The following is a 15,902-nucleotide window of genomic DNA, read 5'->3' on the forward strand; positions in this document are numbered from 1 at the left end:
ACTAGAAGTGAAAAACAAATCTACAATAAATTTTCAAGTTCATAAAATGCAATTTCTGGAAGTTGATATATCTTCTGATTGAGAGAGTGGCAGCATCACTTAAGACACAGAAACAGAATCACAAAATTTTAAAACACAGTAGCAGGTCTGCTCAATTATGTGTCAATTTGGCAACATGAAGACTGTCTTGTCTACAAAAAATGATGTGAAAATTGGCTGTTTTATCTCTTCTAAACGCTGTCTCATGGAAGACAGAAGAGAGAGATATAAGATTTGGTAGTTCATGCAACAAACCATTGGTAAACATTTTCCCATGGTCATTTATTGGCAGTCAACAGGCTCTACATACATCAGTAATGATACAGATACCTGCATTGGTTGTAGAGTATCCTCCACATAGTACTACAAGGTGCATCACCTAGTACAGCAACATGTCATCTGCTGATACTTGGATCTTCTTCAATAGCCTCCACAATACATTTTTCTTGGTTGTGCATACTAACGAATCTGGGTCTACCTTGATCTGTAATTTTTTATGCTATAGCCAGACTGCCTACTAGAGACTGTCTTCTATCTGGAAAAGTGTCTATTTCCATTCAGGTGGCTTTTATAAAAAATTAAATTTCCCTCTTAAAACATGAACATCATATCATGGTTAAACAGGACGCTTGTCTGTTAACTCAGTTCAACAATGCTACATACTTAAAAAGTCCAAGATAAACAGTCTTCGACACATCTCCTCTGAGGATAATATGAGTGCATAAACAGATTGACTCACATTCATATTATAACAAAATGAATTTTACTAATTGATTACAAACACTAATTGATTACAAACATTAGTTGTTGAATTAACATTGAGCACATTGATCACTGACCTTAAGCTTTAATTATGACTCTAACAAGTTTTGGACATACATTTATGTGTGTTTTACTTACTTTTCTATGAACAATACACCACCAATATTTGTGAAACTATCTGCGAAAGACTCTGCAGATAGTTTCAAACTATTTAAATTATTTTCTGCTTCTCCATTTTAGAGAATCACTAGCCAATGGTATTTTATGATTGGTTATTTCTATCGATACCCATCGAAATTACTGCAATAGTTCTGTGCTTTTGTATTTCAGAATTTTAATTTACAATGTGGGGATAATGTTACTTGTATATGAGTAAAGCTATCCATTTTAAAAACTTCATACTTTCATTTCCTTAGTTGGTGATCCTTTTTTACTTGGTATACTTATTTACGAGAGTTCAAACTTTAATAGTGGCAACTATTTATTTACAGCTCGTACAAAATAGGTACGTGTTTCAAAGTTTTACTGACCTTCAGAGTAGTCACCAGCATTGTGTATAATCCATTGCCAGCAGTCACAGGATACTCTTAGCAGTGCCAGTTATGTTGACAGTTCCTGTGGCGCGGTCTATTGCCTGATGAATTTGTAGAAGTTCTGAAGTGAATGCCGTGAAGTGTTTCCTTCAGTTTAGAAATCAAGTTGAACTCATGAGGGGAATACAGTAGGTGGTATAGCACTTAGCAGCTCCATCAGTCAAACAAATCAGTAACAGCTTGCTCTGTATGTGCTAGAGCATTGTCCCGCAAAATGACAGTCAGGTTCTGCAGATAGTGTCATCACTTCTGGTCGAAGGTTGTGTTCCAAAAATGAACAGCATAGAGACAGAGGTGATGACACTTTCTGCAAGACCTAACCATCATTTTGCAGGACAATGCTCAAGCATGTACAGTGCAAGCTGTTACTGATTTGTTTGACTGCTGGGGCTGTTAAGTGTTATACCACCTACTGCACTCCCCTGACTTATGCCCTAGTAAGTTCAACTCGATTTCTAAACTGAAGGAAACACTTCACGGCATTCGCTTCAGAACTGCTACAAATTCATCGGGCAATGGACCATTCCACTCGAACTGTCAACACAACTGGCACTGTTAAGAGTATCCTACAACCTCCACAGTGCTGACAACAGGTTATACACAATGTTAGTGACTACTTTGAAGGTCAGTAAAACCAATGCTGGTGACTACTTTGAAGGTCAGTAAAACTTTGAAAGACTTATCTATTTTGTAAGAGCTGTAAATAAACAGTTGCAACTATTGAAGTTCAAACCCTCATATATACAAATATAGTATAAAATCATCAAGTTAAATAAAATAATATCAACAATCATATGAATACTGCAAGAAGATCTATTTGGTACATACAAGGATCATCTAAACACAGATCAGAACTTTATTCATTTGATTTGTGCAGAGACAAGAGTAAAATGCCTTGCTGGAGAATGTAGAGTGGCTAGCCTTGCACACAACAAACATACTCAGGTGCATCATTTTGTTATTGGTGTCAGTGAACAGGGAGTACCAGTGCCTAAAGTGTAACCTGTTACTATTCATTTTCTCACAAACAAAATTGCGTAATCAAGTGATACTCTGAAGATACTCCAAGCACAGTTCAACAATGCTTCCGTGAGTAACACCCAGGAGTGCAGTTAGACCCAGAAGTTTCAAAATAGCCGCAAGGTGACTGCTGCATTACTGTTGCCAAGTCCGCCTCACAGATAAGGATAAGCACGAATTATTTAGAAACAAAAGAGATGACTCACCAAAAGGCAGAAGTGCTGCATCATAGATAGGTACTTAAACAAAAAGTACAGAGCTTTGTTAGGTTTCAGAATGAACTTCCTTTTTCAAGCTTGTAGGAAAAACATGCACACACACACACACACACACACACACACACACACACACACTATTTGGCGGGGGGGGGGGGGGGGGGGACGACAGCTAATTACCATAGGTTTAGGCCAGGGAGGCTAACAGGAGTAAAGATTGTGCTGCAAGGATAGCTCTCATCTGCACAGATCAGAAAAATCTGATGGTAGTGGGGAGGATCCAGATGGCACCAGTTGTGAAGCAGCCACTGAAATCTCACAGGTTGTACCACTGGGTAGTCCACCTCATTTTTGGCAGCAGTTTGGCGGTGGCATTCATTCTAGTTGACAGCTGGTTGGTAGTCATACCAATGTAAAAGCCGCACAGTGGTTGCAGCAGATCTGGTATATAACATGGCTGCTTTCACAGGTGGTCCAGATGGGGTAGGATAAGCCTGTGACGGGACTGGAGTAGGTGGTGCTGGGTGGGTGGATTGGGCAGGTCTTGCATCTGGGTCTTTCACAGGGATATGATCCCTGAGGTAGGGGACTGGGGGTGGGAGTAGCATAGCAATGGAATAGGATGTTCTGGAGGTTGGGTGCATCACAGGACATAACTTTGGGAGGGGATAAAAGTATCTTGGGTATGATGTCCCTCATTTCAGGGCAAGATGATAAATAAAGCCCTGGTAAAGGACATGGTTCAGTCGTTCCAGTCCCAGGTGGTATTGGGTGACAAGGAGGGCGCTTCTTTGTGGTTGGTTCTTGGGATGGATGTAAGGACCAGATGTGTGTATGAGGATAAGGTGCGGGAGAACTGTTTGTGTATTAGGTCTGGAAGGTATTGCTTGCCTACGGAGCCCTTTGTGAGGCCTTCAGCATACTAGGCGAGGGAGCTCTCATAACTGTAGATGCATCTGCCATGAGTGGCCAGGCTGTATGGAAGGGATTTTTTGGTGTGGGAGCAGTGGCAGCTGTCAAAGTGCATGAACTGTTGGTGATTGGTGGACTTGATGTGGACCAAGGTGTGGATGGAGCTATCTGAGAGGAGGAGATCAACATCTAGGAACGTGGCACAATGGGTGGAGGAGGACCAGGTGAAGTGGATGGCGGAGAAGGCATTGAGATTGTGGAGGAATGAGGATAAGGTGTCCTGGCCTTGAGTCCAGATCATAAAGGTCACCAATAAACCTGAAGCAGATCATGGGTTTGGCAGTTTGGGAAGCTAGGAATGTTTCCTCTGGTTGGCCCATGAAGAGACTGGCATAGGAAGGTGCTATGTGGATGCCCATGGCTGTACCACAAATTTGTTTATATACCTTCCCTTCAAAGGTGAAGGAGTTCTGTGTTAGGATGTAGTTGATTAAGTGAACAAGGAATGAAGTGGTGGGTTTGTAATTTGCAAGGTGTTGGGAGAGAGGTTCAATCACGGCAAGGCCATGGGCGTGAGGGATGTTGGTGTATAAAGAGGTTGCATCAACAGTGATGATTAGGGACCAGGGAGGTAAGAGTGTGTGAATGGTGGAGATCAAGTGCAGGAAGTGGTTCATATCTTTAATGTGGGAATCTAGATTTTGGACAATTATTTGCAGATGTCGGTCAACAAGGGACAAGATTCTCACTAAAACCAGCCACAATGGGGCACCCACGATTGTTAGGTTCGCAGACTTCAGGAAACATGTAGGAGGTGGGTGTGCGATCTGTTGTTTGGGTGAGTAGGAAGATCGTTTCACAGGAGAGATTCTGGGTAGGTGGTAGGGAAGGATGCATGAAACAAGGACAGGGTAGTAGGGTAGTGAATGGCAGGGCTTTCACCAAATGACTCGGCAGCGGCAAAACAAAGTGTAAGTGTGTTAGAGGGTAGAACGTATAAGGGATAGAGAGAGGGACACTTCCCTCCCTCCCTGTCTTCCTCTTTGTTGTGACAGTGCCACGACATATAACAGTGCCGCCACGACAGTATGCGCAAACGGCGATAGAGGCGCTCTGCAACTCGGCTGAGCGCAGGAGTGCCACCTACCTACGAACGGAGCCGGCCGCATGTCACGGCAAGGCAGTCGAATAACAGATACTGAGTTGTTATCATGTAATGAGCTATTGTTCCTAAGTGAGTGTGTTTGAATATCCACGCAATTATTGGTGATTAAAGGTTATAACACTTTTTGGTGACGAGTTCGGATATTTTCACTGCGTTGTGGATTTGTGTGTTCGTGACGGGGCAGACATGGAACAGCTTATGCAAGCGCTCATTGAAAACAAACACAGCTGACGGCTGCTATTCAGGCACAACAAATACAGGTGACGGCTGCTATTCAGGCGTTGTCGACGTCGCTCACTCATCGTCTGTCTTCCTCTTCTCCGCCTCCATTCCCTCCTTACGATGAGGCTGCTGAAGACTGGGAGGATTATGAGAAGCATTTGCGGCAACACTTCTTGGCTTTCAGCGTTGTCGAGGCTCCTATGTGTAAGTCGTTATTTCTATCTTGGATTTCCCCACGGATCCAACAGCTGCTATCTCAGTTAGCCCCTCTGCGGGAACCTGCCTCTCTGTCCTTCCAAGAAATGTGTGAATTATTGTCTAACTATTACCGAAAAAACACCCACGTTGTTGCCGCCCACGTGGCGTTGTACCGGTGTCATAAACAGCCCCATTAATCTTACCGGGCTTGGCCGGTGGAACTACACGGTCTGAGTAGGAAATGTCAGTTTGTCACGGACACTCATCATTAGTCATATGCTGATTCAATGGTTAGGGATGCTATTCTACGGCTTGCTCCTGATAAAGAAGTTTGGCAACGTGCCCTACAACTGCCAAACCCATCGTTGTCGGAAGTTCTAAGCATCGCTCAATCCTTTGAAGTGTCTCACGCTGCTGGCGCGCAAATAGACGCGTGGTGTGATGTAGGCGCTGTACAGTCAACTTTCGACATGGAAAATTTGCCTGTTTCCCAGGAGAACGAAGATGTGGCGCAGTTCACTCGCGTAAACAACGTCGCATTGGGCCACAACGCTCGCAGCGAAAACAGCAACCACAGAAGCAGGTTCGTTCCGCACTTCCTTCTTGTCCACGTTGTTTCGTACAGCATGACAGGGCCGCGTGTCCAAAACGTTGGGCCACGTCTAATTCATGTAGGAAAAAAGGCCACATTGCTTCTGTGTGTCAGTCCCCTAAAGTTCCTGTCGACGAGGACGAGGCATCGGACATGGCTTTCTCAAACAAATAAGTTGTTCGTTACTGTTTGTGTTCTGGATAAAGACATTCGCATGCAAGTGGACACTGGCTCTGCAGTAGCTCTCATTAATTCTCACACGTATTTGGAGTTGGGCTCTCCTCCATTGTCTCCAGTTACGCGAAATCTGAGAACTTATAATAAACAGAAAATTCCTATCATTGGCCAGTTTGATGCTTCCACTGCCTACAATTCTGTTGTTAGGCTCCTCACAATTTATGTGGTGGATCATGCGGGCACTGAAAACCTGTTCGGTTATGATGCTTTCCAGTTGTTCGGGTTCTCCATTGATGATGATGTGCACCTCATATCTGAGGATATTCTGTATCAACAGCTGGATAGATTGTGTTCTGAAATTTCGTCCGTGTTCTCTCCTGGTCTGGGTCGTGCCAAGGATTTTGAAGCCCACATTACTCTTAAACCTACAGCTCGCCCTAAGTTTTTCCGGGCATGCCCTATTCCGGTGGCGTTGCATGCACCTGTCAAGGCTGAGATAGACAGGTTAACAGCTTCAGGGATTCTCCTTCCTCTTACCTCCAGCGAATGGGCATCGCCAATCGTGGTGGTTTCTAAACCAAACAGGAGTCTGGGATTGTGTGGTGATTTTAAAGCCACTGTCAACGCTCAGAGCCTCATTGACACTCATCCTCTTCCCCGTCCTGAGCAGTTATTTACCAAGCTCGCTGGGGGCCAGTTCTTTTCCTAACTTGACTTACCGGAGGTGTACCATCAGTTGCCGTTGGATGCTTCTTCCAAGGAATTTCTCGTCATCAACACTCCTTGTGGGTTGTATCAGTACCAGCGGTTACCATTTGGCGTCGCTAGCACGCCGGCCATTTTTCAGGGGCTTTTGGAACAGCTCATGGCTTCCGTTCCCCACTGCATAAACTATCTGGATGACATTGTTGTCACGGGGGGCTCCACTGAGGAGCACCTTCGCAATTTGCGTTCACTGTTTCGGGTTTTGCATTCGGCTGGGTTGAGGTGCAATCTGGGCAAGTCACAGTTCTTCCAACCCTCCATTGTGTATCTTGGTTTCCACTTGTCCCGTGAGGGTATACGTCCTATACGTCAGCACGTTGCGGCCATTAACGCTCTACCCCGGCTATCTACGGTCAAAGAACTTCAGGCGTTTCTAGGCAAGATTGCTTATTATCACAAATTCATTCCATCCGCGGCAGCGGTAGCTCATCCTCTGTATCAGCTGTTACACAAAAACGTCCCTTTCTGTTGGTCCGACGAGTGTGAGCAGGCTTTTGTCCACATGAAGGCTCATTTGCAGTTGGCACCTTGTCTTGCCACATTCCGTCTGGGTCAGCACTTGGTTCTGGTGACTGATGCGTCACAGTATGGCCTAGGGGCTGTTCTCGCCCATCGGTATGAGGATGGGTTGGAATGACCCATCGCCTATGCTTCCAAGACCCTCAACGATGCACAACGGTGTTACTCTCAAATCAAAAAGGAGGCGCTCGCTATCATTTATGCTCTAAAAAAGTTCAGAGTTTTTTTGCATGGTTCTAAGTTTCACCTCATCACCGACCACAAGCCGCTGGTCTCTCTGTTCAGCCCATCGGCGTCGCTCCCGGATAAGGCAGCTCACCGCCTGCAATGTTGGGCCTTATACTTGTCTCGTTTTCACTATGAGATTCATTATCGCCCCATGGCCCAGCACGCCAACACTGACGCATTGTCGCGATTGCCGATGGGTCCCGACCCGGTTTTCAATCGTGATGAACTACTCTGTTTCCACATTGATGAGGAAGAACATTGTGTGGTCGAGGGTTTTCCACTTACAGGTTCGCAGGTCGCGTCGGCTACTGCGCAGGACCCGGTCCTGCATCAGGTGATCGGTTTTGTTCGACAGGGTTGGCCGGACAGGACCAAGGGCCGGGCATCGGATCCCCTTCGCAACTACCATTCCTTGCGCCTTCATCTGTCTGTTCGTGATGGTGTTGTTCTTCTGGCCATGGATGGCGCATCTCCACGGGTCGTGGTGTCAGCCTCTCTTCGCAAAGATGTTCTCAAACTGTTGCATGAAGGCCATTGGGGTATTTCTCGGACTAAGTCCCTGGCCCACAGGCACGTTTATTGGCCCGGTATTGATTCGGACATCACCCACATGGTTGCTGCGTGTGGTCGGTGTGCTCAACAACTGGCTGCACCTCGTACAATGCCCTCTCCGTGGCCTGATCCGGCGCAGCCATGGGAACGGGTGCACACTGACTTTGCCGGCCCCTTCCTCTGTACTTATTGGCTATTGTTGATTGATGCCTTCTCGAAGTTTCCGTTTGTTGTTCGATGTCCGTCGCCCACCACTGTGGCGACAACGCTGGCTTTGTCCAAAATCTTTGCGCTAGAAGGTCTTCCATCCATGATCGTCACGGACAATGGCCCTCAGTTCTCTTCGTAGGCCTTCCGTGATTTTTGTACTGGACAAGGGATTCATCATGTTACAGCACCGCCCTTCCATCCACAATCGAATGGGGAGGTTGAGCGCCTTGTCCGCACTTTCAAAAGCCAGATGAAAAAATTCCTTAGTGATTTTTCCACAGATGATGCTCTGCTGCAATTTCTGAGTTCTTATTGCTTCACGCCTCTGGGTGATCGCAGCCCTGCTGAACTCTTGCATGGCCGCCAACCGCGCACTCTACTGCACCTGCTTCACCCTGTCAGGCCTTGTGCTGTGTCCCCTAGTGCGGGAAAATACTAAGTGGGCGCCGACGTATGGGCACAAGGGTATGGATCTCACCCTAAATGGATTCCAGGGGTGGTCAAGGCTCTTCGCGGCCGCTGGCTTTGTGAAATACGTATGGATGATGGCATGGTTGTTCGCCAGTATGACCAGATGCGCTCACGAGTGGTGGCCATGCCGGTGCCACCGCCCCTTCCTTCACCTCCACCAGCCCGAAAAGCCAGTTCTGGCGCTGCTGCCGATCTACCGTACGTGTTAATGCGGCCGACGTCGCTACCGCTTCCGAGTACGCCGGAACTGGCCCCAGTCGTGACACCGCCTTCTCCGGGACCCATCTCGCTGGAGCACACCCCCAGGTCCACGACACCTATGGATGCTGCTCCGGAGTTTTCACCCATCATCTCGTCCAGGAGCCACATTCCACGCACGAGCTTCCGTCCTGGACATTTTCGACCATACTCTCATGTCTCTCCGCGGGATCTTCTCGGGGCCTCACAAGAGGCCATGGATGTCTCCGCACTGTCCACGTCTCCAAGGAAGTGAGGTTTTTTTTAAGGGGGGAAAAGTGTTGTGACAGTGCCACGACATTTAACAGTACGCCACGACAGTACGCGCAAACGGCGATAGAGGCGCTCCGCAACTCGGCTGAGCACGGGAGCGCCACCTAGCTACAAACAGTGCCGGCCGCATGTCACGGCACGGCAGTTGAATAAGAGATACTGAGTTGTTATCATGTAACGAGCTATTGTTCCTAAGTGAGTGTGTTTGAATATCCACCTTCCTCACCACCTTCCTCACTCTCCTCTCCCTTTCTCTATCCCTTGTATGCTCTACCTTCTAAACCCGTTTCATTTAGTTGTGCTGCTGCTGAGCCATCTGGAGGAAGACCTGCCATTCAGTACCCTGTTACCCCCTACATGTCTCGTGCATCCTTCTCCACCCCCTTCCTCAGCTTCATTTACCCAGGCAACTGCTTTCAGTAACTGATGTTCAATAATCAGTCTTGCTGCTACTGCAAGCCTGTATGTTTGGGTGTCTGTGTGGTTGTGTGTACTCCTAGTAAAAGAGCAAGAGCTCAAGAGCTAGCATTACCTACTTTTTATTACGTGTTTCTGTGTGCCGCACACCACTCCTCTGTAGGTAAGTGGCTCCCCCCCCCCCCCCTTTTCCATCCAGAAATTTCCATTATTGTTATACAAATAAAACTGATACTACAACCAAAAATAATGCATGACTTCAGTTTGAAGTTCTCTTCCTAAACTACGATGATTAATTTTTAATGGATTCGAACAGAAAAGGCTATCCCTGTCACTGTGATGAATTTGACAGCTACTGTGGTCACAGGTATATACAAAGGCCATCCATTCTAGTGTTAACATGATCTTTCAACATAAATTTCCAAAAGATCTCAGTTTAAATATTTTAAGTGACCATCAGCTACGAGCACTGCCACTAGGTACATGGATACCAGGTGCAAATTATTTCCACTGCCTGCATTCTTTCCTGCTGCATTCTCAATGTCCTGACCCATGCATGACAGAAAATATGGTTCAGGCCTAATGGAGCATGACAGAAAATATGGTTCAGGCCTAATGGAGCTACTACTCAAATTAGAAGGCCCTCCTGGTTAAGTTTTTTCATTAACTTAAAGAATAACTAAATCAACTTGAAACTGTTTTAGAGCTACTTTAAAATGAAGGTTCTGAGACAAAACTGAAACCATTAAAGCTGATATTGTAGTATATGATTCCTAGTATCATCACATGGAAGACGGTGAAGAAACCAACTGTCGACTGTAACAGTACATCATTCAAGTTCCATGCCATAAAAAGTATCAAGTTATGATTCGTATGTAACTAGTACACATGTGGAGATCTGAAGTTATTTTTATTTGATTCAATTATCATGCCATGCAATAACTATATTTGTTTATTGCAGTTACATTTTATTTTATTGCATATTCTGAAGTGTATTGACAGAAATCTGTAAAAATGCAGAACTCTTACATACAATCTTATTTTCGATAACAAAATGCAAAATTTTCCTCACTGCTTTCAAATTAAGAGTGTAGCTATGTTACTGCCTTCAGGACTTTATTCACCTGGTTTCTCTTTCTGGAATTATATATTTATACATGTACATAATATCTAGTGGTGAAGCACTTACTCATAGTAATTGGTTACCAGTCTCCAATTAATATTATATTCACCAAACCTGGAGAGAGAGAGAGAGAGAGAGAGAGAGAGAGAGAGAGAGAGAGAGAGTTAATGCTTTGCTGCCCTTCTGTCACCATAATATTCACTGACCTAACGAAGATGCAACAGTGATGGTGTCATGTGTATGATGTAATCACAAAGCAAGATTGTAAGGTGATTTGTGAAGGTATATTATTGTCTACAATGGCAAGACAACAGACATTGTGACTTCTGTCTGCAGAACAGTTTGTTGCACTACACAGTGCTCAAAAGCAAATATTATATACAGCACCAGTAAAAACTGAAGAGATATAAGAGACCCCAAAAGACTGCCACAGTATGAAAATATGATAATAATGGCTGTTAACAGGTCCCAACAGAGGGCAATTGTGTACAGATATACTGTAAAAAGGACTCAAGTACAATCTCTCAACATTTGGGAGAAATACATACTTAAACATATTGATGGAACAGGAGAAACTGTATAAGGTTAATATACAACTGTACCAAGTTGGAATGAGAGACAAACTGATTATAATGATGACAGCACAATTCAGATGAATGTTTATTGATGAATGTCCTCTGTACCCCACCTTACGTAGTCTATGGACCATATTCAGCTTTCATATCAAGCATTTGTTTGCTCATCTCTGTGTTGTTGTTATTTGTGGTATTCCTATTGGTGCCATGCCACTTTACTCATAGATATGTACCACAGTAGTGTTTCATATCACTATTTCCATGAATGATTTTATAAAGCATTGTTTTGAATACAACCAGTGAAGTATTCCTTGTAATGTAGCAAGATGGATGCACAACAACACATAGTATTCTTTTTCCTTTTCTCTTACTTGTGTGTTTCTTTATTCATTTGCATTCAGTTTCTCATTACATCTAAACCACTTCCAACTCCAGATTCTTACTCTGACTTCTCATTTCATTACACTCTTTTAACAATTTGGTTCAATGAAACGGTCTACACTTACATCCTTACTAGCCCCTTCTCCACTGATATGATCCACTAACTTGTGTTACAACTTACATTCACACCCATACACCAGTTTCTATTATTATGACTTGTAATTTCTTCTCCTCTCTTGGCCTAAACTTTAAGTGCTTTTCCTGTGGAAGAAGTTATAAGTTTTATTTTTCTCATATTTAAAGAAATATTCCTAGCACCTTAGTGGAATAATTTCAGATATCTCAACAAACTCTAAAATCAAGAAATTAGACAGATTTATAGATACCCTCTCCAACAAAAGGAATAGTGTTGTAAAAACTGTATTTAAAAATTAACTGGATTTATGTAGGGCATTTCTATATTGGCACACACTGGAATGTGCCAAAGTGAAGAAATATGAAGACAAATACCAAGAAACAACAACAGAAACTGAAATCATACTGACCAAAGGAGCTAACACGTCCTCCTTGTGCCAATACAACAACTGCATCAGCACTGGTCAGGTAATGCACATGGTGTGTGCACAGAATACGTGTCTTCCCTTGAAGAAGTCCGAGAACACAATGCTGGAAAATGTGTGCTGCTACTGGCACATCAACTGCTGCCAAAATATCATCGAAAAGATAAATATCCATGTCCTGTGAAAACAAAAGTGAACATGAGCTTACTGATAGATTGAAGTAACCTGATGTGATGAAAACTACAGAAGCAAACTGATTAATTAAGGATGATGATTAAATGAAACCTTTTTCAGGTCTCAAACATCTATGATGTATCTATGCAGACTGAAGTGATGAATTGAGACTTGTACCAAGGCCAGGATTCAAACCTGGGAGTTCTGCTCTTTAGGCAGATGTGCTATTCACTGTGACGCCATGCCACAATGCCTTTGCACAACTGCCTCCCTCCGCAATCCAAATTCCCACTGACAGCTCAGCCCACTTAGTATTCCCTCTAAACCCAAACAGCATTGCAAAGACTCTTCAACTGTATTGGAATTTGTCACTTCAGTCTGCATATATACATCATCGATGTTTGAGACTTATAAAAGGTCTCTGGAACCAAATAGCTTCATCTGACTAAAAGCACTTATGCCTGGGTGTCAAGCAGGAGCCCCCATTTCACTCAATGCTGATGTATGAGGAGGGAGGCAAGACAGGGCACTCTGTGCAGTTTTGCAAAGCCTATGTGCCAGGGTAGAGTAGTGGTTAGAACATCCACCTAGTGAGCAGAAGACCTAAGTTGGAATCCCAGCCTTTGTACAAATTTTTATTCATCACTTCAGTCTGCATATATACAACATAAGGACGATGTTCACTAATTCTATCAATCTCTCACTTAATTCACCATAAGGCAAAATTCACCATAAGGCAAAAGATCAAAAAAGCAAATAACAGCTGGACAGAGGCTTCTGAAGCATTTATATCCATTTTTTCGTAGTCAAAGTTTCTTAAATTCATTAGTGCAGCTGAAGAGGTCATCTCCATACTTGCTACTAAAGGGTGTCTTCTACACCGCCCTCATTCCCACACACACAGAGAAGTAATTGCTTCTTCCTGATTATTTTATGTTAAAATACAATATAGATATTTTAATATATTTTAATTAGTTCTAAAAAATTTATTGCTTATTGAAGTATCAATTACCCTGTATTAATGGACTATAAAGACATTAAGTTGTTTACGTCAATGTTTTGTTACCAGCTAATGCAATGGTTTAGATAAATATTTCAGTACTTGAACTGGAGGAAATAATCAACAAATTCAATATTAGACAACCTAAATTCCGTATGAGGAGGGCTATAAGCAAAAAAGATTTTGATTTTTTAATCTCTTACCAAGACATGTGAAAACGTGCATATGAGTAATAAGTTGTTGGTTGGTGATAATTAAAGGAGTGACACAATTTATTCCAACTAGGAAAAAATAAAAACTTGTGCTTCGTTATTAAATTAATCAGACTCTACAATTTGCAATAGTTTGAGATTTCACTACTTTAACTGCTTTGCACACATTTACTACTAAAAGAAATTGCTTAATATCTGATTTCATATGATAAAATTGAGATAGAACAGTTTTTGTTATGGCACTATAAAAAATAAGTTGATTAAATAACTAGATTTCAAACACTCATGACCATCACAAAAATAAGGATGTGAACACAATATTGATGAACCAAGAGTGACATTAACTATGTGCAAACTTTGCTAAAATGTGCAGACAATGCACTCAGGATCATTCACTACCGAGTTATCAAAACCAAGCATTCTTTGTACTAGTTAGTATTCAGCCACTATTTAATGTTAATAATCCTCTGGGAAAACAATGTTGCATAATTAGAGAAGAGAAAATACATATACCAGTTCACTGAGTGTTAATTTAATAGCATCACTCTGCCTAATCTATTGATCTTTGTTTATATATAATTTCATCACTACGCACAAACTTAAACCAGACAACTAGTGAATGGTCTGCCCCATTGGTAACTGTCACAAAACCTAATGGCAACCTTTGGATCTGTGGTGATTTTAAAAAGTCTATAAATTCACATTCTGTTATTGATACCCATCCCTTAACCCGTCAGGATAAACTCGTAGTATGGCTCTCTGGGGGCCAATATTTTCCAAAATAGACTTGTCAGAAGCCTACTTGCAACTGCCTCTGGATGATGATTCCAAACTTGTCCTCATAAAGAATATATTTCCCTTTGGGTTATATTAATCCCAGTGCCTGTCATTTGGCACGGATAGTGCCCCTGCCATATTCCAACAATTTTTGGACCAACTCACGGCCTTCGTACCAGGGTGCATTAACTACATGGATGATATTGTGGTCTCAGGTTCCTCAAGAGATGAACATTTACAGAATCTTCATGCTCTGTTCATGGTGTGGCAAGCCACCCATCTGAACTGTAACTTGGACAAATCACAGTTTTTTCAGCCAACTGTCATCTGTCTTGGTTTTGAAGTCTTGCATGTTGGCATCAAGCATTTACACCAGCGTGTCAATGCCATTACAGCTTTGCTCCATCCTACCAATGTCAAAGAGCAGAAAGCCATTCTTGGGAAGATTGCATACAATCTTGAATTCCTTCCTTGCGCAGATACACTGGCGAAGCCACTTCATGCTCTCTTACATAAAGGTGTTTCTTTTCACTGCAGCCTTGCTTTTACCCAGTTAAACTCAAAATTACACCTGGCATCTTGCTTAATTACCTTCTATCCTGGTCACCACCTCGTTTTGGCCCACAGATACCTCCCAGTATCATGTGCTTTTACACTATTACACTCAAAAATATACTTGGCACCTTGCTTGGTTACTTTCCAATGGGGCCAACATTTCATTTTGATCACAGATGTCTCCCAGTATGGCCTTTGGGCCATTCTCACACACAAACATGAGAATGGTTCCAAACTCCCTATTGTGTACGCTTCCAAAACTCTGAATCAGGGACAACAGCACTACTCACAGACAAAAATGAAGGCCCTGCTACTGTGTACACTTTCAAAAATTTTTATGTTTTCCTATAGTTTTCTAAATTTCATTTGATTACTGATCATAAACCTCTGGCTCTTTTCCATCCACCATCATTTTACCTGACAATGCAGCCCGTTGCCTGGAATGCTGGGCTCTGTTTTTGTCACACTATGACTATGAGATTCATTTCTGACCCACTGCACAACACATTATGTGGATGCTGTTTCTAGATAGCCGACTGTCCCTGATCTAGCACTTAGGATAAATTGCTGTGTTTCTGTTTTGAAATAGTAACACAAAACACCATGGATGGTTTCCTTACTACCAGTTCTCAGATTTTGGCAGCTGTTATGGTTGATTCTGTTTAACGTCTGATTGTACAATTGTCCACCATGGCTGGCTGGACAAACCAATGGGTCAATCATCTAATCACTTGCATAAACATTAAGCTTTCCGGCAATGCCTCTCAGTCCTTGATGGCACTTTACTGTTACCTACTGAAGAGTCTGTGCCCACAGATGTGATCCCATCTGCACCCCCAGCACCCCTGGTAGCATTCCTTAACTCCTTTTGGCTTGCAGTAATTGATGCTTTCTCAAAATTCCCATATGTGATTCATTGCCCATCTATGTCCACCTCAGTGGCAGTCACACCTCTCTCAAAGATTTTTTCCTTAGTAC

At 43.1% G+C, this 15,902-nt stretch overlaps 1 protein-coding gene across 4 annotated transcripts in view; it reads right to left on the reverse strand.

Annotated features, from left to right (window-relative positions):
• Window positions 1–15,902, reverse strand: part of LOC126469267 (ATP-binding cassette sub-family C member 10) — a 392,679-nt gene that overhangs the window by 169,766 nt on the left and 207,011 nt on the right. For all 4 annotated transcript variants that reach the window (XM_050096621.1, XM_050096622.1, XM_050096619.1 and 1 more), the window contains one exon: window positions 12,192–12,384. In XM_050096621.1, the coding sequence (XP_049952578.1) occupies window positions 12,192–12,384 (193 nt within the window). The remainder of the gene's footprint in view (window positions 1–12,191; window positions 12,385–15,902) is intronic.

The sequence above is a fragment of the Schistocerca serialis genome, chromosome 1, assembly GCF_023864345.2.
Source record: "Schistocerca serialis cubense isolate TAMUIC-IGC-003099 chromosome 1, iqSchSeri2.2, whole genome shotgun sequence".
In the NCBI taxonomy this organism is placed as follows: Eukaryota; Metazoa; Arthropoda; class Insecta; order Orthoptera; family Acrididae; genus Schistocerca; species Schistocerca serialis.